The sequence below is a fragment of the Somniosus microcephalus genome, chromosome 7 (assembly GCF_052327205.1).
Source record: "Somniosus microcephalus isolate GS21.2 chromosome 7, FLI_Smic_1.0, whole genome shotgun sequence".
Lineage (NCBI taxonomy): Eukaryota > Metazoa > Chordata > Chondrichthyes > Squaliformes > Somniosidae > Somniosus > Somniosus microcephalus.
This window is the reverse complement of record NC_140993.1, coordinates 153,383,721-153,411,180: the sequence shown is the minus strand read 5'-3', so window position 1 is coordinate 153,411,180 and position 27,460 is coordinate 153,383,721. Positions and strand designations below refer to the sequence as shown.

General features: G+C 45.5%; 1 protein-coding gene across 6 annotated transcripts in view; it reads right to left on the bottom strand.

Annotated features, from left to right (window-relative positions):
• The window catches only part of prex2 (phosphatidylinositol-3,4,5-trisphosphate-dependent Rac exchange factor 2), a 943,088-nt gene that overhangs the window by 17,026 nt on the left and 898,602 nt on the right, over positions 1 to 27,460 (bottom strand). For all 6 annotated transcript variants that reach the window (XM_085993112.1, XM_085993115.1, XM_085993113.1 and 3 more), the window contains one exon: positions 4,960 to 5,027. In XM_085993112.1, the coding sequence (XP_085849238.1) occupies positions 4,960 to 5,027 (68 nt within the window). The remainder of the gene's footprint in view (positions 1 to 4,959; positions 5,028 to 27,460) is intronic.

Here is a 27,460-nt window from a genome sequence, read left to right as displayed (position 1 = left end):
ATAACTTTCGTAAAGCTTTCACGCAAGTGCTTCCTGCAGCCCTGATGAAGAAGCGGTAAGCTATGGGAGTACATGGCCAAATCTTGGATTTTATTCCGGATGTATATTTCAGTTCCAAGATCCATGTGAGGGTAAATGATAGACTTGCTGAACCTATCTCTCGAAAAAGGATGGTGTCAAGGTTGTTCACCATCAACCATCCTGTTTTATGTCTTCATTTGGGGATCAAGTGCATTTTATTTACGATCTTGAAGAATTGACTAACCAGTGGGATATAGTGATAACTGTTCCCAGAGCAGTACTGCTGTTCTCCATGGCTCAAGAGGTTTCTTCCAAGATATTGATTGGAAGATACTAGGTGCATCCTTCCAATTGTTGATTCATATCCATACCTGAGGGCCCTGGTGGATGCTAACCTCAGCCTGGACAGTTTTTTGTGACTGCACTGAGAAGAGATAGGTATTTATTATCTTTTTTCAGTGACAGCAAGATGCCAGTGCAGATTAAGCTTACGCAATATAAAGTAGGTGTCCAAACCTATGTGGTAATTTTACCGCCTCCCACCCCTTCCCCCCCCCCCCACACGATGGGCAGGAGAGGGTCAGGTGCGGGTTTAAATCGGCAAATTTGAGAAACCCAACCCCAACCCACAGTGAACGTGCCTGCTTCCGTTTTAACAGTGGTGGGTTTCGGGGTTTCTGAGTAACCTGCTCTGAAGAGGTGGGTCTGTAATTATAGTACTCAAATGAGGCGACATGAGGAAACATTTTTTACACAGAGAATTGTTGTGATCTGGAATTCATTGCCTGAAAGGGTCATGGAAGCAGATTCAATAGTAACATTCAAAAGGGAATTGGATAAATACTTGAAGTGAAAAAATTTGCAGGGCTATGGGGAAAGAGCAGGGGATTGAGACTAGTTGGATAACTCTACCAAAGAGTCAGCACAGGCACGATGGGCCGAATAGCCTCCTTCTGTGCTGTATAATTCTATGATTTTACCCCTGTGTATTTTATATTGAATAAACAGAAACTCTACCTTGTTTTGGAGATTTTTAAACATAGTGTTGGGTTTCTAGTCAAGTCAAACACCTGAAAGGCTATAAAAAATCATTTCGGACAATAGTGTATCAGCAGACATGCTTGTTTACTTTATTTGTTTTCAGGATGTGTCGGATGCTGGCAAGGTGGCATTTATTACTCATTCCTTGTGCCCTGAAAAGATGCTGGTGGGTCTTCTATTTGCTTTATTGTAATTATTATTTTGCAACTAAATGGCTTGCTATGCCACTTCGGGGCATTCAGGGTCAACCACATAGTGTTGGATTGAAGGCATGTATTGGCCAGACCACAGAGAGGTGGTAAATTTCCTTCCCTCAAGGACATTAGTGAACCGGCTGGGTTTTAATGATAATCCAGAAGCTTCCATGGCCATTTTTCCTGGTGCGAACAAATTCGATCTCAAACAACTTACTATGGTATTTGAAGTCATCAGTTCTGGGTTGCTAGTGCAGTACCATAATCACTCTACCCTAGTACCATAATCACTCTACCCTAGTACCATAATCACTGTACCCTAGTATCTTAATCACTGTACCCTAGTACCATAATCACTGTACCCTAGTACCATAATCACTGTACCCTAGTACCATAATCACTGTACCCTAGTACCATAATCACTGTACCCTAGTACCATAATCACTGTACCCTAGTACCATAATCACTCTACCCTAGTACCATAATCACTGTACCCTAGTACCATAATCACTCTACCCTAGTACCATAATCACTGTACCCTAGTACCATAATCACTGTACCCTAGTACCATAATCACTGTACCCTAGTACCATAATCACTGTACCCTAGTACCATAATCACTGTACCCTAGTACCATAATCACTGTACCCTAGTACCATAATCACTGTACCCTAGTACCATAATCACTGTACCCTAGTACCATAATCACGCTACCCTAGTACCATAATCACTCTACCCTAGTACCATAATCACTGTACCCTAGTACCATAATCACTGTACCCTAGTACCATAATCACTCTACCCTAGTACCATAATCACTCTACCCTAGTACCATAATCACTGTACCCTAGTACCATAATCACTGTACCCTAGTACCATAATCACTGTACCCTAGTACCATAATCACTGTACCCTAGTACCATAATCACTGTACCCTAGTACCATAATCACTGTACCTTAGTACCATAATCACTGTACCCTAGTACCATAATCACTCTACCCTAGTACCATAATCACTGTACCCTAGTACCATAATCACTGTACCCTAGTACCATAATCACTGTACCCTAGTACCATAATCACTGTACCCTAGTACCATAATCACTCTACCCTAGTACCATAATCACTCTACCCTAGTACCATAATCACGGTACCCTAGTACCATAATCACTGTACCCTAGTACCATAATCACTGTACCCTAGTACCATAATCACTCTACCCTAGTACCATAATCACTGTACCCTAGTACCATAATCACTGTACCCTAGTACCATAATCACTCTACCCTAGTACCATAATCACTGTACCCTAGTACCATAATCACTGTACCCTAGTACCATAATCACTCTACCCTAGTACCATAATCACTCTACCCTAGTACCATAATCACGGTACCCTAGTACCATAATCACTGTACCCTAGTACCATAATCACTCTACCCTAGTACCATAATCACTGTACCCTAGTACCATAATCACTGTACCCTAGTACCATAATCACTGTACCCTAGTGCCATAATCACTCTACCCTAGTACCATAATCACTGTACCCTAGTACCATAATCACTGTACCCTAGTACCATAATCACTCTACCCTAGTACCATAATCACTCTACCCTAGTACCATAATCACTGTACCCTAGTACCATAATCACTCTACCCTAGTACCATAATCACTGTACCCTAGTACCATAATCACTGTACCCTAGTACCATAATCACTCTACCCTAGTACCATAATCACTCTACCCTAGTACCATAATCACGGTACCCTAGTACCATAATCACTGTACCCTAGTACCATAATCACTCTACCCTAGTACCATAATCACTGTACCCTAGTACCATAATCACTGTACCCTAGTACCATAATCACTGTACCCTAGTGCCATAATCACTCTACCCTAGTACCATAATCACTGTACCCTAGTACCATAATCACTGTACCCTAGTACCATAATCACTCTACCCTAGTACCATAATCACTGTACCCTAGTACCATAATCACTGTACCCTAGTACCATAATCACTGTACCCTAGTACCATAATCACTGTACCCTAGTACCATAATCACTGTACCCTAGTACCATAATCACTGTACCCTAGTACCATAATCACTGTACCCTAGTACCATAATCACTGTACCCTAGTACCATAATCACGCTACCCTAGTACCATAATCACTCTACCCTAGTACCATAATCACTGTACCCTAGTACCATAATCACTGTACCCTAGTACCATAATCACTCTACCCTAGTACCATAATCACTCTACCCTAGTACCATAATCACTGTACCCTAGTACCATAATCACTGTACCCTAGTACCATAATCACTGTACCCTAGTACCATAATCACTGTACCCTAGTACCATAATCACTGTACCCTAGTACCATAATCACTGTACCTTAGTACCATAATCACTGTACCCTAGTACCATAATCACTCTACCCTAGTACCATAATCACTGTACCCTAGTACCATAATCACTGTACCCTAGTACCATAATCACTGTACCCTAGTACCATAATCACTGTACCCTAGTACCATAATCACTCTACCCTAGTACCATAATCACTCTACCCTAGTACCATAATCACGGTACCCTAGTACCATAATCACTGTACCCTAGTACCATAATCACTGTACCCTAGTACCATAATCACTCTACCCTAGTACCATAATCACTGTACCCTAGTACCATAATCACTGTACCCTAGTACCATAATCACTCTACCCTAGTACCATAATCACTGTACCCTAGTACCATAATCACTCTACCCTAGTACCATAATCACTCTACCCTAGTACCATAATCACTCTACCCTAGTACCATAATCACGGTACCCTAGTACCATAATCACTGTACCCTAGTACCATAATCACTCTACCCTAGTACCATAATCACTGTACCCTAGTACCATAATCACTGTACCCTAGTACCATAATCACTGTACCCTAGTGCCATAATCACTCTACCCTAGTACCATAATCACTGTACCCTAGTACCATAATCACTGTACCCTAGTACCATAATCACTCTACCCTAGTACCATAATCACTCTACCCTAGTACCATAATCACTGTACCCTAGTACCATAATCACTCTACCCTAGTACCATAATCACTGTACCCTAGTACCATAATCACTGTACCCTAGTACCATAATCACTCTACCCTAGTACCATAATCACTCTACCCTAGTACCATAATCACGGTACCCTAGTACCATAATCACTGTACCCTAGTACCATAATCACTCTACCCTAGTACCATAATCACTGTACCCTAGTACCATAATCACTGTACCCTAGTACCATAATCACTGTACCCTAGTGCCATAATCACTCTACCCTAGTACCATAATCACTGTACCCTAGTACCATAATCACTGTACCCTAGTACCATAATCACTCTACCCTAGTACCATAATCACTCTACCCTAGTACCATAATCACTGTACCCTAGTACCATAATCACTGTACCATAGTACCATAATCACTCTACCCTAGTGCCATAATCACTCTACCCTAGTACCATAATCCACCATATCCACATTTGTGTAAATAAACACATGATGAATTGCATGCACCATAATCAGACATTAAATATATCTTTCTAGTTCAGTGGCTGGTGTTGTCATAGAGTAATAGGAAACCAACCAATATGACATTCCATTGTTTCAATATGCAGAGAAGTTACCTTGGGGCAGACTGTGGTGTTCGGTCCCTCACTCCAAGATTCTTAGCAGAGTTCTGCACTCTTGCTCCCTGAAATAAAGCAGACACTTTCTTACTGGCGCATAAAGCTAGTCCAATTGTTTTAATGCATGTCTTGGAAGAACCCACTGTGATAAAATGCATAATCAAATTAACTTTACTCATTCATAATGTATAGGATCTGCAGTGCAGAGTTTCATGGACTGCAGTAGATTAATGGATTCCATCAAGGACATGCTAATTTTATTTCTAAGAGGATACACTGACAAATGATAGTGTACTAAAAGTAAGAAAAAATTACATTTATGTACCATTTTATCGTAAATGTCATAAACATGTCAAAGCCCTTAACATACAATTAATTACTTTGAAATGCAGTGACAATTGCCATGTAGGAAAATATGACAGCCACTTTACACATCACAAGACCACAAAAAAACCAATGAGATGAATGATCAGTTAATTTAATGCTCATCGATGCTCAGTTTGGGATCCGCCAGGACCACTCGGCTCCAGACCTCATTACAGCATTGGTCCAAACATGGACAAAAAAGCTGAATTCCAGAGGTGAGAGTGACTGCCCTTGACATCAAGGCAGCATTTGACCGAATGTGGCAGCAAGGAGCCCTAGTAAAATTGAACTCAATAGGAATCAGGGGAAAAACTCTCCACTGGCTGGAGTCGTACCTATCACAAAGGAAGATGGTTGTGGTTGTTGGAGGCCAATCATCTCAGCCCCAGGACATCGCTGCAGGAATTCCTCAGGGCAGTGTCCTCGGCCCAACCATCTTCAGTGGCTTCATCAATGACCTTCCCTCCATCATAAGGTCAGAAGTGGGGATGTTCACTGATGATTGCACAGTGTTCAGTTCCATTCGCAACTCGTCAGATAATGAAGAAGTCTGTGCCTGCATGCAGCAAGAGCTGGACGACATTCAGGCTTGACCTGATAAGTGAAAAGTTACATTTGTGCCACACAAGTGCCAGGCAGTGACTATCTCCAACAAGAGAGAGTCTAACAACCGCCCCTTGGCATTCAACGGTATTACCATCGCCGATTCCCCCACCATCAACTTCCTGGGGGTCACCATTGATCAGAAACTTAACTTGGCCAGCCACATAAATACTGTGGCAACAAGAGCAGGTCAGAGGCTAGGTATTCTGTGGCAAGTGTCTCACCTCCTGACTTCCCAAAGCCTTTCCATCATCAACAAGGCACAAGTAAGGAATGTGATGGAATACTCTCCACTTACCAGGATGAGTGCAGCTCCAACACTCGAGACTCAACACCATCCAGGACAAAGCAGCCGCTTGATTGGCACCCCATCCACCACCTTAAACATTCACTCCCTCCACCATCGGCGTACCGTGGCTGCAGTGTGTACCATCTACAAGATGCACTGCAGCATCTCAAAATGCTTCTTCGACAGCACCTCTCAAACCCACGACCTCTACCACCTAGAAGGACAAGGGCTGTAGGCACATGGGAACACCACCACCTCCAAGTTCCCCTCCAAGTCACACACCTCCTGACTTGGAAATATATCGCCGATCCTTCATCATCGCTGAGCCAAAATCCTGAAACTCTCTCCCAAAGAGCACTGTGGGAGTACCTTCACCACACGGACTGCAACGGTTCAAGAAGACAGCTCACCACCACTTTCTCAAGGGAGATTAGGGATGGGCAATAAATGCTGCCCTTTCCAGCGACATGCACATCAGCATGAACAAATAAAAAAATTAATTATTTCTGGTGCAGTTGGGTGAGGGAGGAAAGTTGGCTAGGATACAAGGAGAGCTTCTTGTTTGTCATTAAATATTGTCATTGGATCTTTATTGTCCATCAAGACCACTGGACCGGGCAAATGAAACTTCGGTTTTACATCTTATCTGAAAGGTGACACCTCCAACAGTACATCGTTCACTTAGTACTACGCTGAAGTGCAAACCTAAATTATGTGTTCAGCTTGGTACAACTGATATGATTCTCTTGAATTATTTCCCCCTCATGTTGAACAAGTTAACAGTCAATGGGGGAAAAATTCGGTATCGACCATTTCTAACATCGGCTGGCCACAAACTTTAGCGCCCAGTTCTGTTTGTTCATAAATTGTTGTGTTTGTTTGTTATTGGTTGTGTTTAATAAGACAGAGTCGTGCAGAATAATAAATGTTTATTTCAGCGTTACAAATTTGGTCATGTTTTTCATTGGAACTTTGGCCGGTCATAGGGCCTGCAAGCTGGCTGTAATGATGTGGTTGTTGATCCCAAATGCCATGAGCTACCTCATTTATTGTAAGCGCTGTGTAATGAGGCATTCACAAACAGCCCCTGCAGAAGCAACATTGAGTGGCTCCCTCCTATGTTGGTGCTGTTCATCCTCCTCCTCCACCTCCACCTCCTCCTCCTCTCCCTCTTCCTCCACCTGAGGTGGTCTACCAATCCCTGGTGGCAATGCTGGGCCCTCAGAATTGTGAGGTTGTGCAGCATGCAGCACACAACAATGAAAACCGATACTCAATCAGGGGAGTACTGTAGGGCTCCTCCAGAGTGGTCAAGAGAGTGGAACCATTGCTTTAGCACGCCGATAGTCTGCTCAATCAGGTTCCTAGTGGTGCTATGGCTCTCATTGTATGCAAGCTCAGCAGGATTGTTGGGGTTGCGGAGCGGTGTCATCAGCCAGGTGGCGAGTGGATAACCCTTGTTCCCAAGGAGCCAGCCACCAGGGATGCGGTGGGTGGAACAGTGCTGGGACACCGATCTAGCATAGAATGAATGAATCGTGGCTGCTGCCAGGATAGCGGGCATTGACGGGGATGATGTGCTGTCTGTGGTCGCACACCAACTGTACGTTCAGAGAGTGGTAGCCTTTGGGTTGCGGAACATCTCTGCATTTTGATGAGCTGCCCACAATGCCACGTGCGTGCAGTCAATGGCTCCCTGAACCATGGGGAAGCCCACTATCCTTGCGCGGTCACATGCGCGGTTCATGCTGTTTGTCTCGGGTCATGGGGATTGAGATGTACTTCCTTCTCCTTCTGTACAGAGCATCTGTGACCTCCCGGATGCAGCAATGGACAGCGAACTGGGAGATGTTGGCAATATCCCCTGTTGAAGCCTGGAAGGAGCTGCTGGCATAGAAATTGAGAGTGACTGTGACCTTCACTGCCATCGACAGAGACGTCCTGGTCCTGAGCTGAGGCTAGAGGTCTGGCTGCAGGAGGTGGCAGAGCTCTGTGATCATCTCCTTGCTGAAGCTGAACCTTCTAAGGCACTGCTCCTCTGACAGATGAATGTATGAGAACTGCTCTTGGAATACGTTGGGAGGGTAAGGTCTTCTGTGAAGAGCCCTGTTGGCCCTCCTCTCTCTGGCCACATTTGCTACTCTCTCTCTCCACCTCTGCTGCCTCCGATGGTGAAGCTGGAGGGCGAGGCCCCGTGCCAGTGCAGCCCCCATTAACTCTTGTGAATGTTGCAGTACCAAAGGTAAGAGAAATGCAACCTGATAAATTTTCCTGACGAGCAAAATGCCTTCAAGTAGGAAACTGTCAAATCTCTCCAAATGCCTCTCTGCTTCTGTCAACGTGCGACGGCAGAATTGATTGCTGACAGAAAAAAACAGGAAGTGCACGCCTTTAAATAGGGCTCACCCAGCTCCCAGCCGACTACAAACCGTCCTCTTCTACTGTCGTTCCTAGCGGCAGGTGCTGAGGCAGTGGGCGAGAATCAATTTCCAGTCCGGGGCGTTACGTGCTTGGATGGCGTCACGATCTCCAGGCGCAGGAGATCGTGGCGGTAGTGTTTAGCACCACCGCAAATCGCCAGTTGAATTTTGCAGGCGGCGCTAAAATCGTTGCACACGGGCAAAAGTCATTAGCGCCCCCAGAGGTGCTAACCAACCGAATTATTTCCCCAATGTTTTCAATTATCACAGAATTTCTAGGCCAATACGATTTTGCAAAAAGGAATAATTTCAACTTGCCCAGCATAACAACGAACTGTAATGATTTAACTTGCCAAATATTAGTAGGAAAAATGACTGCCAGCTCCGACAAGTTTGCAAGCAGGTTGATTTTTAAAATGTTCAAATATTTGCATTTTATTAAAAAACTTTACGGATATACTGAAACAGCTTTCATAATATTTTTCAATATGATTCTTCAAATGAGATTTTGATTCAGTTCTTCTGTTCAAACACAAGGTTTATTGGAAAGTTACTGATTTACATTTACATAGAATTCAATAGCAACGGCTCATCTATTTTATACATTACACGACTGTCACAGTGAGATATTTTTGTTTTAACTTGATTTTTCACAAGTTTGCAAATTAAATATGCTATTGAAGGAAATATATTCCATGTGTAATCATTAGAGCAGTAATTTAAATATTCATGACTTCTATTACTTCTTAATCAAAAAGTTTCCAAATTTTTCATTTTCTAGACATTGAAAGATAATTTGAGTAACAAAATGAATTTTTAAATATATTCATTACACAAGTTGGCTTCATCTTGTCCTCTAGCAACTTACGGTTCTGTAGCCCATACCTAGCATCACTCTATATTTTGCTATTGGTTAATGTTTTAAGTAATGAAAAGCATTTCTTAATTAAATGTAATGTATTGCAGTGCAATGCCAAAATACATTTTACAAAGGACTCAGGGAAATGTAATTAAAGCATCTAAAGATAAATTAATACCTGCACCAAAGTGCTCTTTGTAATAGTTGTAAATAGATCATTAAGTCATCAATAATTTTGACTAAATTGAAACGCTGACTGGCTTATTCCTCTGTCTGTGCAGAGTCATTACATTTTCATGTCTGCATTGTAATAAAATATATGGGGGGGCGGCCAGAGGAGCAGGGGGGGAGGGATCGCAAGAAAATCGGAGGTCAGGGGCGGCCAGAGGAGTGGGGGGAGAATTGCAGGAGGATCAGGGGCCGAGGGGCAGCCAGAGGAGCAGAGGGGTGGTCGGAAGCAATCAGAGGCCTGGGGGGGGTGGTGGTTGGAGGCGGTGATCGTGGGCTGGGAGAAGCATGGGCGTGGGGGGGAGGCAGAGCTCATGGGCTGGGAGGGAGCATGATGGGGGGGGGGTGGTCTGAAGAGCTCGCAGGCTGGGACCCCTTGGTTTTGTGTGTGCACAATGAGACAGATCAGAGTACAATGAAGAGATCTTAACAACATTACTACAGCCACTGTTTGATGTAAAAATAAACATCCATCTTACTGCTATTTGGCTTCCTAGGGAAAAATTGGGTTGCTTTGCGCCTCCTGTTAGTGTCCCCAGGGGGCGCTAATGTGGCACAAAGCTCCTAGCGCCCAGGTGTGGCGCTGCTAACGCCTCCCGCGAAATTCAGCGGGAGGTTAGCGGCAGCCGGTAGCGTCCCGCGGTGTTGCGCCGCTGGTGATGACGTCATCACTGTGCGCAGCACCCTGCTCGCGCACCAACCACAAACGATATGTCCGACAGGGTCAGTCTGGCATTTTTTCAACTACGGCGGCGCTACTTAAAGGGCAGGTGTCGGGCAGCCATTTTTTTTGGCTGACTGCCTGCACCTGCCCCCTTCCCCTTTTTTCTTCGGGGTGCTGGCCACGATCGCTCAGCTGGCACTCCTTTTGCGTGCCGGGCTGTTTTCCTGGCACCCCGCTCCCCGCTGGTCCAGCAGGGCCCCAGTGCGCGCAGTGGTAGGCCCCTCCCCTTTAATCAGGGGAGGGAGGCCTGTAATTACATGGTGCTACGTGCCGATGCGCGTAGCGCCACAAAATTCACTGGTAGTGCCCCAAGAAGAAGGGGGAGCACTTCCAGTGGCACCGCACCTCCTGCTTGGCGCACTGCCACTGAATTTACAGCGCAGGTGCGCTAACTTTTTCGGGGCGCTAAAATTAGCGACCAGGCGACATTAGCAGCCCAAAGGAGGAGCCACTGAATTTTTCCCCCCTAATGTTTATAGATTTTGTAAAAAGTCATGGGAAGTTGTTGATAAATTGATAGATTGAGAGAATGATTCCACCTTTGCACAACCTGTAACACTGCTTATCAGCAAAACTGTGAAAGAGCCAAGAATCCAAACATAATCTAGTAACAGAGGGCTGAATTTTGCAGGTGGTCAGTGGGTGCGATCGGAGGCGGGTCGGGTGAGAAAGTGCTTTTTTCCCCCAACGGGTCAGGACCCCGCTGTGAACCCGCCTTTCCTCAATGTCGGACCTGTCAGCGCTGAGCACACCCAACACGCAGCGGTATTAATGGCTTGTTTAGAGCCATTTAAGAATTTGAGCTCACCTTCTGCATTTGACAGCTCGCCCACGGGGTCCACGCTGGTTGTGGACCACGTCTGTCAAGCTGAGGTGGGATTTCAGTGGCCATTGAATCAGCTGTTGAGTTGACAGCTTCAAATGTACAGTAAAAGCTCCCACCTTACAGAGATATCTTCCCTCAGCCACAAACTCTTCCTCACTGCATTTCCACAACAGATTCACCATGCTGCAAGTCTTTACACAAGTTTCCATCCAGTCTGACCTCATTACCTCTCTCACCATTCACAGATCACTTCTGTCATCTCGACTTCACCTGCCATCTATTCCATCAGCATGGGTGTCTTTTATATTCTCTCACCTTGGTCCTCAGAATCCCACCACGATCAGCCCCAGCACCAGCAGCACCAGGCACACCAACAACAACACCAGCAACCTTCTCCGCAATCACCTGCTGCTGCACAGGACAGAGAGCATCAGCACCCGACCACATTGCCGCCTGGCAGGCCAGGGATGGCCTCACCATGGCCAGATTTACTTCACTTGATGCTGTACACCCTGGCTGCCACGTGATGCGCCAGGTTTGCACCACCCCACACCAACACCATGGCCCAGAAATTTGGGTCGGGGGCTTCCCGCGGGTGTAAGCCCCCGATCTGCACTTACCTTGCGCGCCGGCCATTGAGCTGTGGGCCCCCGTGGAATTCCAATCCGGGGCCTGGTCCAGCTGCCGGCGCGCAGTGCTTGCGTATCCCGGGGCGCAGTTAGTTCGATGCGTCCCCTGGGATCACGTGGGCCATGGGGAGCCAATCGGAGCAGGGAATGCTCCATTCATAAGTCTGACAGGAAGTGCTGTCAAGACTTATAAATACTATGGCCCCAAAGCAGCACTAAACCTTCAAATAATTTTTTTTTAAATCACATTTTTTAAATAAACTATAAATTACATGAAATAACTATTTTGAACAATAATTTAAATTTTGGAAAAAAATAATTTTATTTTCTAATGGGGCTAAAAATAAACTTACCTTGCTTTAAAGTATTTAAAAATAATAAACCTGTGGAAAAAATGTTTTAATTTTAATGAATTCACCACTTACCTTGTAAAAAGCAGGCCTTACGCCTGCTTTTTACATTTCTAACTTCTGGAGACTTACCCTCCTTGGAAAACCTGTAAAAAAAAACTATGTTTGATGCACATGCATAGCCCCTCCTGCGCACGCGTTCGACCTCTGAACATCTTCGTTCAGAGGAATGGAAGTGCCGGTTTCCCGCGCATGCGCAGTGCATGCAGAAAACCGGCACTTCCATTGGGCCTATGGGTGAGTACCCCGTGCGTACTCACCCATGGAGACCCGAATTTCTGGGCCCATAAAGCATCCCTACAATGCCCAAGCCATTCCTTTCACACTCATCGCCATTGCAGGGGGTACCGTTAAGTCTCATCATTCACTGCAACTCACTAAGCCACTTCCAAAGGTGCACACTAATCTTTCCAAGAACACAAAGTGTTGAAAATAAAGGTTTCAATGTTTGACACCACATTAACAGAAATTTTATATGAACATTAGCTAAAACACCCAAGTGCCTACCCTTGTGTGTTGTTAGTTGGTATGATTGCACTAGGATGAGGGTGAGTGTGAGGGGTGGCTAATGAGATGGGGATGTGATAATATAGATAGAGAGGGTTGGGTGGAGGTGCAAGGTAAGTTGGTGTGAGTAAGGATGTGCAGGGGTAGGGTAGGGAAGGCAGAGTGATGGGAATGTGATGAGTGGCACAGCAGGATGTGGTTGAGTGTGGCTTTGTACTAACGTTACGTGATCTACTGAGATCATTGAAATGTTTGTGGCACTGCACCCAGGTCCTAACTATTTCTGTCTCTTCTACTTATGCCATAATTTTTAATTTTAGCGAGGGTGTAAATCGGGCAATATCGGATCAGCTGCGCAAAATTCCAGCATTTGTCTTTGACGTTACAGCCTTTCCCATAGCTCTTATTCTTTGTATCAAATTGAATGCTTAGTTTAAATCTACAAATGTTTTACCAGTTGCCTACTCAAATAGTTTCCCTAACACCAGAGTCCATTAATTACAGAAAGCTGCCCAATATTTGTATTAACTAAACATGACTTAGTTCTGCTGTCGATTTCCATGTTGAGTCTATTGTCAGTTCACAGCATAATAAACTGTTTCATTATTGTGTGCACAAAGCTGGGAGTACCTGCTAAACGCAGTGGCTTGTAAACAGACTGGCAATGAGAATTTGGCAAGAGTGGGAATTCAGCGCCGAGGGGGAAGGAGCTGCTAAGTAAATTAAGCCAAGGGGCAACAGTAAATATATAAATAATCAGAGTAATTAATTAGATCAAAAGGGATTATTTTTCAAGCAAACTGATAGGACAGCTGAGACCCATTGCCTGCAATTACTGTGTCATGTGGGAACTCCAGGACGCTACATGTGTCGTGGAGTCCTGGATAACTACGTGTGCAGGGAGTGCCTCCAATTGCTCGAACTCGATCTCAGGGTTTCTGAGCTTGAGGAGCAGCTGAAGTCACTGCAGGGCATACGGGAGACTAAGAATTTCCTGATGTTATGTTCATTAATAACTAGTCGTTTTTATTAAGAACAGCTAGCTTCTAGCTAGACATTTATTCAGTACACGTTCTCTAGGTACAGCATCTGTAGAGATTCACCATGTGTACTTCTGTGTGCAGGCTTCCATCTTGACTACTGCCTTGTGGGTAGCCTGGTGCATCCTGGGTAGCCCACTCTTATATACATACAGCACCACCTAGTGTACCATTCCAGAATGACAGGTTACTGATCATTACATCCCCCTTTCTTTGAGGTTAAACAAAATCAGTATCAATCAATATCAATCAATAACAACATAAACATCTTCAACAGTCAATACATTTTCAATGTAGTTTTCTTTGTACTCAAAGATTAAGTCTATCAGGCTTTTTTACTTCACGTGTGGATCTTCTCAGCACAGGTAAGTCTGATGTGTTTTCATGAGAGCCTGTATGTGTATTTGTGTTAGATTGTTCTGGTGGTGAGTGACAATATTCAGTTGTGGCACTGTCATCTATTTGCTCTTCGATAGTCTCTTGTGTTTTTAGGAGGGAACGGCGGTCCCTCCTGAGAATCTGTCCTTCCTCAGTTCTAACAGTGTATGACCTTGGTCCTACTTCCTCAAGAACTGTAGCTTTCCTGTTCCACGCATCTGGATCCTCAATCCTGACAACATCATCACTTGTCAATGGTTTCAGAGTTTTGGATGACTTGTCATAGTATGATTTCTGTTTCAGCTTTAACAGTTGATGTCTCTGTCTCAGTTCCTTACTTTGCTTTTCTTTTGCACAGCAGGGTAGCATGGTACGCAACTTGCGACCCATTAGGAGTTCAGCAGGTGAAGAACCAGAGTCTAAAGGTGAGGCTCGGTAGCTCAGCAGGGCGAGATAAGGATCAGACTTGCTTTCTGTCGCTTTCTTCAGTAGCTGCTTGAGAACTTGAACAGCTTTCTCTGCCTTACCATTCGACTGAGCATACAAAGGACTGGATATGATGTGTTGAAAGTCATAATGTGCTGCAAACTGTTGCCACTCCTTACAGTTGAAGCACGGACCATTGTCGCTAACGGCAATCCTGGGAATTCCATGTCTGGCGAAGATGGATTTCACATGCATTATGACACTGCTTGCTGTGGTGCTTGAGAGCAGCGCCATCTCAGGATAGTTAGAATAGTAGTCAATCACTATTAGATAGTCTTTACCATTTAAATGAAAAAGGTCCATACCAACCTTTTGCCATGGTGCTGTTGGTATGTCAGCTACTATCATTGGTTCTTTTGCTTGTTTGTTTTGGTGTTTCTGACATGTCTCACAGTTGCCTATCATGTTCTCAATGTCCTTATTTATGCCAGGCCAATAAACAGTGTCTCTTGCTCTCCTTTTGCATTTTTCAATTCCGAGGTGTCCCTCATGAATCCTTTTGAGCATGTCTTGACGTAGAGCCTGTGGAATGACTATTCTGTTCTGTTTTAGTAATAGTCCACTTGCGACACTCAATTCTGACCTTATGTGAAAATATTTTGGACAGGAACCTTTTGGCCAACCATGATGAATGTTCTCTATTACTGTTTGTAATACTGTATCTTTTACTGTTTCTTCTGCTATTTGCTTTGATTTTGTGTCTGACACGGGCAGCGCAGCAGTGACCATACTCACATGAACATCCACGTCTTGTTCAGTAGAGCTCACATGACCCATTGTGGGTGCTCGGGATAGTGCATCTGCTAACACTATGTATTTGCCTGGTGTGTAGATCAGTTCAAAGTCATATCTTTGCAGCTTCATCGTGAGTCGTTGAATCCTTGGAGACATCTCATTCAGGTTCTTTTTTATGATGGCAACCAATGGGCTGTGGTCTGTCTCAACTGTGAAGGTGGGAAGTCCATATATGTAGCCATGAAACTTTTCTAGTCCAACTACCAAGCTGAGACATTCCTTTTCAATCTGGGCGTATCGACACTCAGTATCAGTCATAGACCTGGAGGCATAGGCAACAGGCTTCCAATCTTCACCCTCTGCTTGTAGCAAGACTGCACCTCGGCCATCTTTTGATGCATCCGTTGACACTTTGATTCTTTTTGTTGGGTCAAAGAAGGTGAGTACAGGTGTGGTTGTCAGCACTGTTTTGAGGTTTATCCACTCTTGTTCATGTCTTTCTGTCCATGCGAACTCATTTGTTTTACGTAGCAGGTCTCGCAGACAGGCTGTCTTGGCTGACAAGTTAGGAATGAACTTTCCAATGAAGTTTATCATCCCCATGATGCGTAGCACTCCTTTTTTGTCAGTGAGTCGGGGCATTTTGAGTATGGCGTTTACTTTTTCCATATCTGGCTCTATTCCTTTACCAGATAGATTATCTCCTAGGAAAGTGACTTCCTGGATGCCAAACTGACACTTGGCTTTGTTGAGCTTCAGTCCATTCCGGCGTATGTTCTGTAGCACTTTAGTCAGTCTCTCATTGTGTTCTTTCAGTGTGGAGCCCCAGATGATGATGTCATCAACATAGACCCAAACTCCTTCCAGACCTTCAATTATGTATTCCATCGTTCTATGAAAGATTTCAGATGCAGATATTATCCCGAAAGGCATTCTGAGGAAACAATACCTGCCAAATGGTGTGTTGAAGGTACAGTATTTGGTGCTCTCTTCATCCAGTTTTAGTTGCCAAAATCCTTGTGAGGCATCGAGCTTTGTAAAGTATCTGGCACCTGACATTTCACTGGTGATTTCTTCTCGCTTGGGAATCTGGTAGTGTTCACGTTTTATGTTTGCATTTAAGTCCTTTGGATCCAGGCATATTCCTAGATCATTGTTCTTTTTCTTTACACATACCATGGAGTTAACCCAGTCTGTTGGCTCTTTGACTTTCCTGATGACTCCTAGTGTGGTCATTCTGTCCAGTTCATTCTTGAGCCGGTCGCGCAGGGGTGCTGGAACTCTTCGTGGAGCATGTACCACTGGCTGAGCATCCTCCTTTAGCTGGATCTTGTAAGTGAATGGTAGAACTCCAAATCCTTTGAACATATCCTGGAAATTACTCACTACAGAATCTGCCGAGTCATCTGGTCTGCTTATGGCACAGTTTATACGGTAGACTCTCTTGACCAGTTCTAAGTCCTCACAAGCTTTGTCACCCAGTAGTGAATCAAGTCCTTCAGCCACAACAGAAAACATGAGATGATGCACTTTGTCTTTGACTGTCACTTTAATCTGCATACACCTAAGCTATCTATTTTCTGTCCATTATAGTCCTTCAGTAGTACTGACTTTTTCTGTATTTTGGGCTTTTCTTTCATATTGTTAATGTCACTCATACTGATTACGTTTGCTTTTGCCCCAGTGTCTAGTTTCAATGTAACTAATGCTCCATTTACCTGCAGTAGGATCATCCATTTGTCCTCTTTTACTGCATTAACTTTATGTTCAGCATTGTTAATTCCTGAGGGCTGCACATTTTCTGTATCCTTTTTGATATTGTCACATGACACCATTCCTACAAAACACGTCTCACTTAAATCAGTGTCCTCAATTACATTAACTCATTGCCCTTTCTTAGTTTTTACTTTTGAAAAGCATTGTTTGGCAAAGTGATTCTTTCCATGACATTTTGTGCACATTTTTCCAAAAGCTGGACATTGTTTTAACTGGTGTTTGTAACCACAGCGTTTACAATTAAAAACTCCTTCCTCCGATTGCTTTTCATTTCTGTTCTGCCCATGTTTCTTCCCCTTGTAGGACACAGCACCGTCAGCAGCACTTACTACAATCGCATCACTATTGATTTCACTGAAAGTCTTCGCATGCTTTTGAGCTAGCTCGCCGGCTTGGCATATTTTCACAGCTTTTTCCAATGTCAGTTTGGTTTCTCTCAACAGACGTTCCCTGACCTTTTTATCCTGAATACCAAACACAATCTGGTCACGAATCATGGATGCTTTCAGCTCAGAGAAATTACATGTCTGTGCTTTCAGTTTCAGATCAGTCACAAACCTATCAAAAGTCTCATTTTGCTGCTGTGTCTGAGAACAGAACACGTACCTTTCATAGGTCTCATTCTTTTTGGGAGAACAATGTGTATTAAATTTCTTTAGCACATCGTCTAATTTTTCTCTGTTCTCCTCTGGATTAAATACAAATGTATTAAATACCTCTATCGCCTGTGGGCCTGCAACCGTGAGCAGCAACGCTATTTTCCTTGCGTCTGGCTTCGTACCGAATCCGATGGCAGCAATGTAGAGTTCGAATTGTTGTTTAAAAGTCCGCCAATTGTAGTCGACATTTCCCATGAGATTCAAAAACCCCGGTGGCCTCAAATTCTCCATGTCGCTTTTCACAATTTTCAGCAGATCTTCACCAATCCTGGTACCATGTTATGTTTATTAATAACTAGTCATTTTTATTAAGAACAGCTAGCTTCTAGCTAGACATTTATTCAGTACACGTTCTCTAGGTACAGCATCTGTAGAGATTCACCATGTGTACTTCTGTGTGCAGGCTTCCATCTTGACTACTGCCTTGTGGGTAGCCTAGTGCATCCTGAGTAGCCCACTCTTATATACATACAGCACCACCTAGTGTACCATTCCTGAATGACAGGTTACTGATCATTACAGAGGAGCGGCTGAAGTCACTGCAGGGCATACGGGAGACTAAGAATTTCCTGGACCGCACATTCCAGGAGGTGGTCACCTCGCAGCTACAGAGATTTCATTAGAATAGTAAGTGGCTGGCGATCCGGCAGGTTAGGAAGAGGCAGGCAGTGCAGGAATCCTCTGGGAGTGTGGCTCTCTGAAACCAGTTTTTTGCACTGAATACCAGTGAGGGTCATGACACCCTGGGGGAGCGCAGTCTAGAGTACATCCAAGGCACTGTGGGGCAAATGACTGCAAAGGGGGGCACAGCAAAGTGTAGAAATGCAGTGATCATAGGAGATTCAATAGTTGGGATACACAGGCGTTTCTGCAATCACCGACGTGAGTCCCACATGGTGGGTTGCCTCCCTGGTGCCAGGGTAAAGGACATCACTGAAAGGGTGCCGAACATTTGGAAAGTTGGGGGGTGGAACAGTCAGAAGTCATGGTCCATGTTGGAACCAATGACATAGGAAGGAAAAGAGTTGGGGCCCTGCAGTCGGAGTTTCAGGTTCCAGGGAGGAATTTAAAAAGCAGGACCTCAAAGATAGCAATCTCTGGATTATTCCCAGCACCACGCACTAGTGAGTATAGGAATTGTAATATAAAACAGGTTAATGCGTGGCTGGAGAAATTGTGCAGGAGGGAGGGCTTCAATTTCCTGGGGCATTGGGACCAGTTCTGGGGCAGAAGGGACCTGGTGGACGGGCTGCACCTCAACAGAGCTAGGACCAATGTTCTCGTGGGAAAGTTAGCTAGTACTGTGGGGGAGGGGTTAAACTAATTTGGCAGGGGGATGGGCACCAGGATGAAAGAAAGAAGAAATTCTTACATTTATATAGCACCTTTCGTGACTTCAGGACATCCTAAAGCACTTTACAGCCAATTAAGTACTTTTTGAAGTGTAGTCAGTGCTGTAATGTTGGAAATGCGGCAGCCAATTTGCGCACAGCAAGCTCCCACATATAGCAATGTGATAATGACCAGATAATCTGTTTTTGTTATGTTGATTGAGGGATAAATATTGGCCAGGACACCAGGGATAACTCCCCTGCTCTTCTTCGAAATAGTGTCATGGGATATTTTTCGTCCACCTAAGGGAGCAGACGGGACCTCGGTTTAACGTCTCATCTGGAAGACAGAGACATTAGAGAGGAGAAACAAAGTGCACAGAGGACTGGGAGAGGAAACTAGCACTGGAGTAAAGAATAGTTCAGTACTAGGAAGGATCAGACAGGGGGCAAATGCGCAGCAGTCAAAAATGGGTTTGTACTGCAGGTATGTAAATGCACAGAGTGTGGTAAATAAAGTTGGTGAGCTGCAGGCACAAGTCACCACATGGGACTATGATATAGTGGCAATAATAGAAACCTGGCTCCAAGAAGTGGAGGATTGGGAGCTGAATATTTCTGGCTACACGGTATTCAGGAAAGCTCGGCAAGGAAATAAAGGAGTGGGGGGGGGGCAATATTGATCAAAGGAACTATTATAGCACTGGAGAGAGATAAGGTAGTTGAGAGACCAAAGACAGAGTCTATTTGGTTAGAATTAAGGAACAATAGAGGAGCTATTATGCTACTGGGTGTATACTATAGGCCACCAAATAGTGGGGAGGAGATAGAGGAGCAAATTTACAGACAAATTAAAGAAAGATGGAAGAACAACAGAGTAGTGATAATGGGGAACTTCAATTAATGTAATATAGACTGGGATAGTAACAGTGTAAAGGACAAGGAGGGGGAGGAATTCCTGAAATATGTACAAGAGAACTTTCTTGATCAGTGTGTTTCCAGCCCAACAAGAAAAAAAGCAGTGCTGGATCTAGTTCTGGGGAATGAAATATGGTAAGTGGAGCATGTTTCAGTGGGAGAGCATTTAGGGGGAGAGATTCAGTATCGCCCCATTTGGGGCGCAATTATCGGCTGGGCGCAAAGATTAGTGCCTGGCGCTAATTATCACCTCCGACTGCAAACTTGGCTTTTATCGTGCTTGGAGGTGATTGGAGCGCTAAATCAGGCGCTACACACCTGTCTTAAGGCGCAAAGGCCGAGGAGCAAGGCGCTACCTCAGAGCGCTGGCGAAGCTCATGTGATGTCAGTCAGCAATGGAACACAGACACAATGGCGCCGGCCAGCTCTTAAAGGGGAGGGTTGCTCTTGCTCTCCATCCACATCCTGCTCATTGCAGCCTTGAATCTCAGCCTGGAGAGACCTGTACATCAAATCTGCTGGAAAGAACAATGGAGAGTCCCAGGGAAAGAGCTCAGAGTGCAGCCCCCACATCTCTTCTAAATCGATAAAAGGGCAAATCAAAATGAATCTGCAAAGTGCTACTCAGTACCCAAAACTCCTTCACACAGCGTTGAATCTCTCCAGAAGTTTTTCTCTCTCTCTCTCTCAGAATGCGTGGTGCAAAAATGTCACCAACAAAAAAAGGCAGGAAGTGGTCGCCTTTAAATAGCGCTCCCCCAGTCCCTTCCTGAATGCAAAACGCTCCCCTCAACCTGTCATTGCTAGTGGCAGGCAGTAAGGCAGGGGGTACCACTCAATATCCGGTCCGGGGCGCTACCGGGGCGTTGCACACTCAACTGACGTCACGATCTGCCGGCACAGGAGATCGTGGCGGTAGTGATTAGTGCCGCCACAAAATGTTTAGTTAATTTCGTGCGCGGCGCAAACATCGCCACACATGGGCGCTAGTTGCTTTGCGCCCCATTAGCGCCCTCTTAAGGCGCTAATGGGAGGCGCAAACCAACTGAATTTTTCCCCCTTAGGGAACTATAATCATAATATAAGGTGTGGAATAGTTATGGAAAAGGACAAGGTACAATCAAGTGTAAAAGTACTTAACTGCAGTGAGTTGAAAAGGGATCTGGCCCAATACAATAGCAAAATACTGCGGATGCTGGAAATCTGAAATAAAAACAGAAAATGCTGGAAACACTCAGCAGGTCAGCTGCTGAGTGTTTCCAGCATTTTCTGTTGTTATTAGGGATCTGGCCCAGGTTGATTGGAATCAAAAATTGGTGGGCAAAACAGTAGTTGAACAATGGGAAAGAGGAGATGGTTCGGGTACAGAGTAGATACATTCCTATGAGGAGGAAAGGAAGGGCATCCAAAGCTAGAGCTCCCTGGATGACTAAAGATATAAAGGTTAAAACGAGACAGAAAAAGGAGGCTTATGACAATTGTAAGGTTCATATACAGTATAGAACCAAGCTGAATATAGAAAGTACAGAGATCATCTAAAAAAAGGGAGTAAGAGGGGCAAAGACTGTATGAGAATAGATTAGCGGCTAACATAAAAGGGAACCGAAAAGTCTTTTATAAACATAAATAGTAAAAGGGTAGTCAAAGGAAGGGTGGGGCCGATTAGTGACCAAAAAGGAAATCATCTTATGGAGGTAGAGAGCATGGATGAGGTACTAAATGAGTACTTTGCTAGTACTCTGCCTTCACTAGAGAAGAGGATGCTGCCAATGTAGCAGTAAATAAGGAGGCAGTAGCAATTTTGGATAGGATAAAAATAGATAATGAGGAGGTAGTTAAAAGGTTGGCAGTCTTCAAAGTAGAAAGGTCAGCTGGTCCGGATGGGATGCATCCTAGGTTACTGAGGGATGCAAGGATAGAAATTGCAGAGACTCTGGCCACAAACTTCCATTCCTTCTTGGATATACGAGTAGTGCCAGAGGACTGGAGGATTGCAAATGTTACATCCCTGCTTAAAAAAGGGAGAGGGATAAACCTGGCAACTACAGGCCAGTCAGCCTAATGTTGGTGGTAGGGAAATGGTTAGAGACAATAATTTGTGACAAAATTAATTGGCATTTAGAAAAGTATGGATTAATAAATCAAAGTCAGCATGGATTTTTTAAAAGGCAAATTGTGTTTGATGAACTTTGTTGAGTTCTTTGATGAAGTAACGGAGAGGGGTTGATGAGGGTAGTGCAGTTGATGTTGTATATATGGACTTCCTAAAGGCGTTTGACAAAGTTGCACAAAATTAAAGCCCATGGGATTAAAGGGACAGTGGCTGTGTGGATACAAAATTAGCTAAGGGACTGAAAGTAGAGAGTAGTGGTGAATGGTTGTTTTTCAGACTGGAGGGAAGTATACAGTGGTGTCCCCAAGGGGTCAATATTAGGACCACTGCTCTTTTTGATATGCATTAATGACCTGAACTTGGGTATAGGGGGCATAGTTTCAAAGTTTGTAGATGACACGAAACTCAGAAATGTAGTAAACAATGAGATGGATAATAACAGACTTCAGGAGGACATAGACAGACTGGTGAAATGGGGAGACACATGGCAGATGAAATTTAATGCAGAGAAGTGTGAAGTAATACATTTTGGTAGGAAGAATGTGGAGAGGCAATATGAACTAAATGGTCCAATTTTAAAGGGGGTGCAGGAACAGAGAGACCTGGGGGTGTACGTACACAAGTCTTTGAAGGTGGCAGGACAAGTTGAGAAGGCTGTTAAACAGCATATGGTATCCTTGCTTTAGTAATAGAGGAATAGAGTACAAAAGCAAGGAAGTTATGTTAAACATTTATAAAGCACTAGTTAGGCGTCAGCTGGAGTATTGTGTTCCTTCTGGACACCACACTTTAGGAAGGATGTCAAAACCTTGGAGAGGAAGCAGAAGAGATTTAATAGAATGGTACAAGGTATGAGGGACTTCAGTTATGTGGAGAGACTAGAGAAGCTGGGGTTGTTCTCCTTAGAGCAGAGAAGGCTAAGAGGAGATTAGATAGAAGTGTGATAGGGTAAATAAAGTGATACTGTTTCCAGTGGCAAGACTGTCAGTAACTAGAGGACACAGATTTAAGGTGATTGGCAAAAGTACCAGAGGCGACACGAGGAAACATTTTTTTACACAGTGAGTTGTTGTGATCTGGAATGCATTGCCTGAAAGGGTGGTGGAAGCAGATTCAAAAGTAACATTCAAAAGGGAATTGGATAACTACTTGAAGGGAACAAATTTTGGGCTATGGGGAAAGAGCAGGGGAGTGGGCTTAATTGGATAGCTCTACCAAAGAGCTAGCACAGGTGTGATGGGCCGAATGTCCTCCTTCTGTACTGTAGCATTCTACGATTCTCTGATTCTATTAGCTTTCAGGAGAACTCCCTTGTAAATTATTCTTGGTTTTAGCTGTAACACCTGTGTTACTTAGAGGTTAACAAGCAATAATATCAGCAGTGTGGACCATGAGTACAACTTTCCTGACCACTTATGATGAGCATTGGGTTAGTTTAACTCAGCATTGCTGGCATAATAGCTACTTTTGGGAAAAATGCACCATATTGCAAGGCTAATACATCACAAATGTGGTGCAATCCTAAACCTGCAACAATCGGATGTTGTAGCAGAGGCAGAAAACTGCTTGTTGATAGTGACAGATAATTTGTTGCATTGTAGATTTCTAAGATAGCGAGCTCTCATCATAATGGTTATTGTATTCACTGCTCCCCCAGCAATGTATTTGGCTGAGGAGGACCAGAAGAGCAAGAAAGGCTGCCGAAGATGTCAGGTGGCATGCAAGGTTTACAGTCTGGTCCTGCCAGTCTGCTATCCACTGGATCTACCATTTCAGCCACAATTACTGAGGGATGAAAGCACAACATTCAGAGTCTGAGGCTTGGCAGGAGGGTAGTGATGGAACTGTGCCATTTCCTTCAGTTAGATTTCCATCTGTGGCCATCAAGATCACTGTAGCATTCAGTTTTTAAATGCCCAATTCCATTCAGGCTAACACTGAGGACATCTGCAGTGCCAGCCAGGGCCTTGTGACGGCCCCACACTCTCTCAGTTAACTAACTATAAATTGTTAACATATACCGCTAACCATTATCCCCACGTGGAGGGTCTTGATGCTCCTGAAAGAGTAATATCCCATGTGGGAGCAAAAGTGTTGAACATGTCAGGGAGTCATGGATAACAGGAGGGCAGAGTTATGATTAATCTATGCAAACAATGGCCTTTTGATTGCCCTTGGTACAGTGACCCACATCTTATTTCTGTATATACTAACATAAGTCGTATTGGTATCAATTGGCCACAATCTACAATTGAATCTGCAATTGCACAGGTACAAGAGATCATAAGCATGACCTCAGCAGTAAAATAATTGGCAAACAAATGGATAAATAAGCATTACTTAGAATCACGTGATCAACTACATACCTGAGAAAAGACATTGTGACCTGATTGTGATTAATCACTTGAGTAGGACCAAAAAAACATTGAGAACAAAGTGACCCCGCTAAATAGATTACTTGAAACATTGGTCCAGATTTTCTGGGGCCTGTGACCGCATACGCACAGCGGTCGTAAATGCCCTGCAAGTTCCGTGTTTCCACATGCGATGTGCATGCATGAAAACCCGGAACTTGCGATCTGTCAAGTTTCAGCTGGACAGATCGTACCCATCGGCAGGAAATGGACATTTGCTTGCACAGAGTTGGGCTAATTGTCCAACTAATGCCCACGAAACCCATTACACCTGGTAAAAGCAGGCGCAAGGGCCTAGAAATTCAGTATCGCCATGTTTGGGGCGCTACAGTCGGGCGTGCGCTAAGTTTAGCGCCAGGCACAACTTAGCGCCACCCTCAGCGAAATTGAGTTGCATCGCCCCAAGAGGTTGTTGCTGCGCTAAAGCAGGCGGTGCACGACTATCCTAAGGCGCTAAGCCGGCGAGCCGAGGTGCTACTACCGAGGGCGGGCGCAGCACAGGTGCAGCCAGTTAGCGATTGCAGGCAGACACGCTGGCGCCGGTCAACTCTTAAAGGGGGAGGGTCGACTTGGCTTGCAGCCACGCTCTGCACATTGGAGCCCTGATTGTAGGCCTGGACAGACCTGCTGCGACATCGCTATGCCTACGACCATGGAGAGGGTGAGGGAGCGAGCGCAGCGCTTCAGTGAGGGGGCCCTGAAGGTTCTGGTTGGTGCAGTGGAGCGCAGGCGACCTATCCTCTTTCCTGACAGTGGCAGGAGGCCACTGCCCAACGAATATAGAAAAGCTTGGAGGGAGTGGCACACAGAGTGCCCTCCAGCAGCATGGTACCTAGGACCCCGACGCAATGCAGGAAGAAGTTCAACGACCTCACTCGGGTTGTCAGGGTGAGTACCCTTCCCAGTATCCTCTTCATCCCTGCATGTGCACCTCACTTTATGGCCAAAGGGTCCTGAAAGCCCCAATGCCCAGCCCTCATCCAACACCTATGGGCCTCTCATGAAACTCACATGCACATTCACCACTTTACACACTGTCAGGGCTATTCCACCATGGGAGGCAGTGCACCCAAGATCAGGGCTTCACACTGTCAGGGCTATTCCACCATGGGAGGCAGTGCACCCAAGATCAGAGCTTCACACTGTACTCAGAGCCCGTCCGTTCTCTTGCAGGGCAAGCTGGCCCACAACAGGAGGCAGCAGCAGCGAACCGGGGGAGGCCGTCCTGAACTTAAAGACCTCAGCAATCTGGAGCAGCGAGTGGAACGGATAATGGCAGGCCGGCTGATTGGCCCCGTCGCCACTGGAGATGCCGACCCCGTTCTGGACTGCGATGGTAAGGTCATGACCTTTTTGACCTCTCTCCTTCCACTTGTGCCTCACACCAGCATCCTTTGCCACTATCGAACCAATGCAGTGCATTGCAGCACTCATGCCTCCCTCGCTGCCGCTCTGTCCTCGTGCTAAAGCAACTCTTGTACCTCCCTGCTTTCAGATGCTGATTCGCCAGTTGAGGAGGCGTGCCCTCAAGCTGCCACTGTGAGTGAATCGGAAGGCGAGGAGGAGGAAGAGGAAGCTGGTACATCAGTGCCACCCTCAGCCGAGGCAGCCCATGGCCATGATGGGGACACGTCTTCCCTGGAGTGGAGCAAGGGGGAAGGGACTGAGGAAGGTGAAACCCCGGGGCCCAGTGGGCTGCAGCAACGCGGGGGGGGGGGGGGCGGCGGTAGGGAAGCTCGGCGGCCTTCTCCCCGGAGGGAGAGTGTGGCCTCCAGCCCTGCTACAGTGAGCGCAGAGGAGGTGTGGCTCCTTGGTGAAATGGGTGCCCAGGCTGAGCGCAGGCACACTGAGCTCATGGCTGCAGTGGCAAGGATGCCTGACTCCATAGAGTCACTGGCAAGGAGTGTACAGGAATTCGGGGCAGCACAGGCAAGGAGTCTGCAGGACTTCGGGGCAGCACAGGCAAGGAGTCTGCAGGACTTCGGTGCAGCACAGGCAAGGAGTCTGCAGGACTTCAGTGCAGCACAGGCGGCTTCCAGCCAAGTGCTTAGTCGTGCCATGCAATCACTGGCTGGTCTGATGCAGACACAGATCAGGGCCACACGAGCACTAACTGCTGCCACCCTCGCTGGATCGGCCAGGATTCGCCGGGGCCCTCGCCGCGCCGCAGCAGCCCAGCAGTCTGTGCTTCAGCACATTGCTGCGCATGCTTCAGTGCTGCCCCGTGCGAGTGCCAGTGTTTAGGTCGACCAGGGAGTGCCTGTGCTCTGTCAGGTTGGCAGCATTCCTGCTGCCAACACTGTCACTCCTCCAATGCAGCTGCCACCACCCGTAGGACAGACTGCTGCCGCCCAAGCAGAGTTGGAGCAGTCAGCAGCCGGGCCCTCCAGGCCCGGAGCTGGTCCAGGCTGTCCCCCAAGGGCATCTGCCGACTCACTATCTGACCCTCAGCAGCCTTCCCCCAGCCTTGCTGCAGCCACGGGTGTCCCATTGCGGAGGAGCTGCAGGGTGGGAAGGGGCCAATCTCGGAAGCGAGGCGGATCACCCTCGCAGGCCAAAAAGTAGGAGGTGTGGCAAAATGTTGTGTTTTTTTTTTGTGAAGGCCGAGGATCATGGTCATTTTTGTTTAACTCTTTTGTTCATTGTCTCCAGGTTGTGAGAGCCAGTTATGTGTCTGACTGTTTTTTGGGGGGTTTCTCTGTATTTGTTTGTCATGTGGGAGGGGCACAGAGTTTGTTAAATAAATAATTGTCTTTATTCAGATTGTGCATGTTTGCACTTTGAACT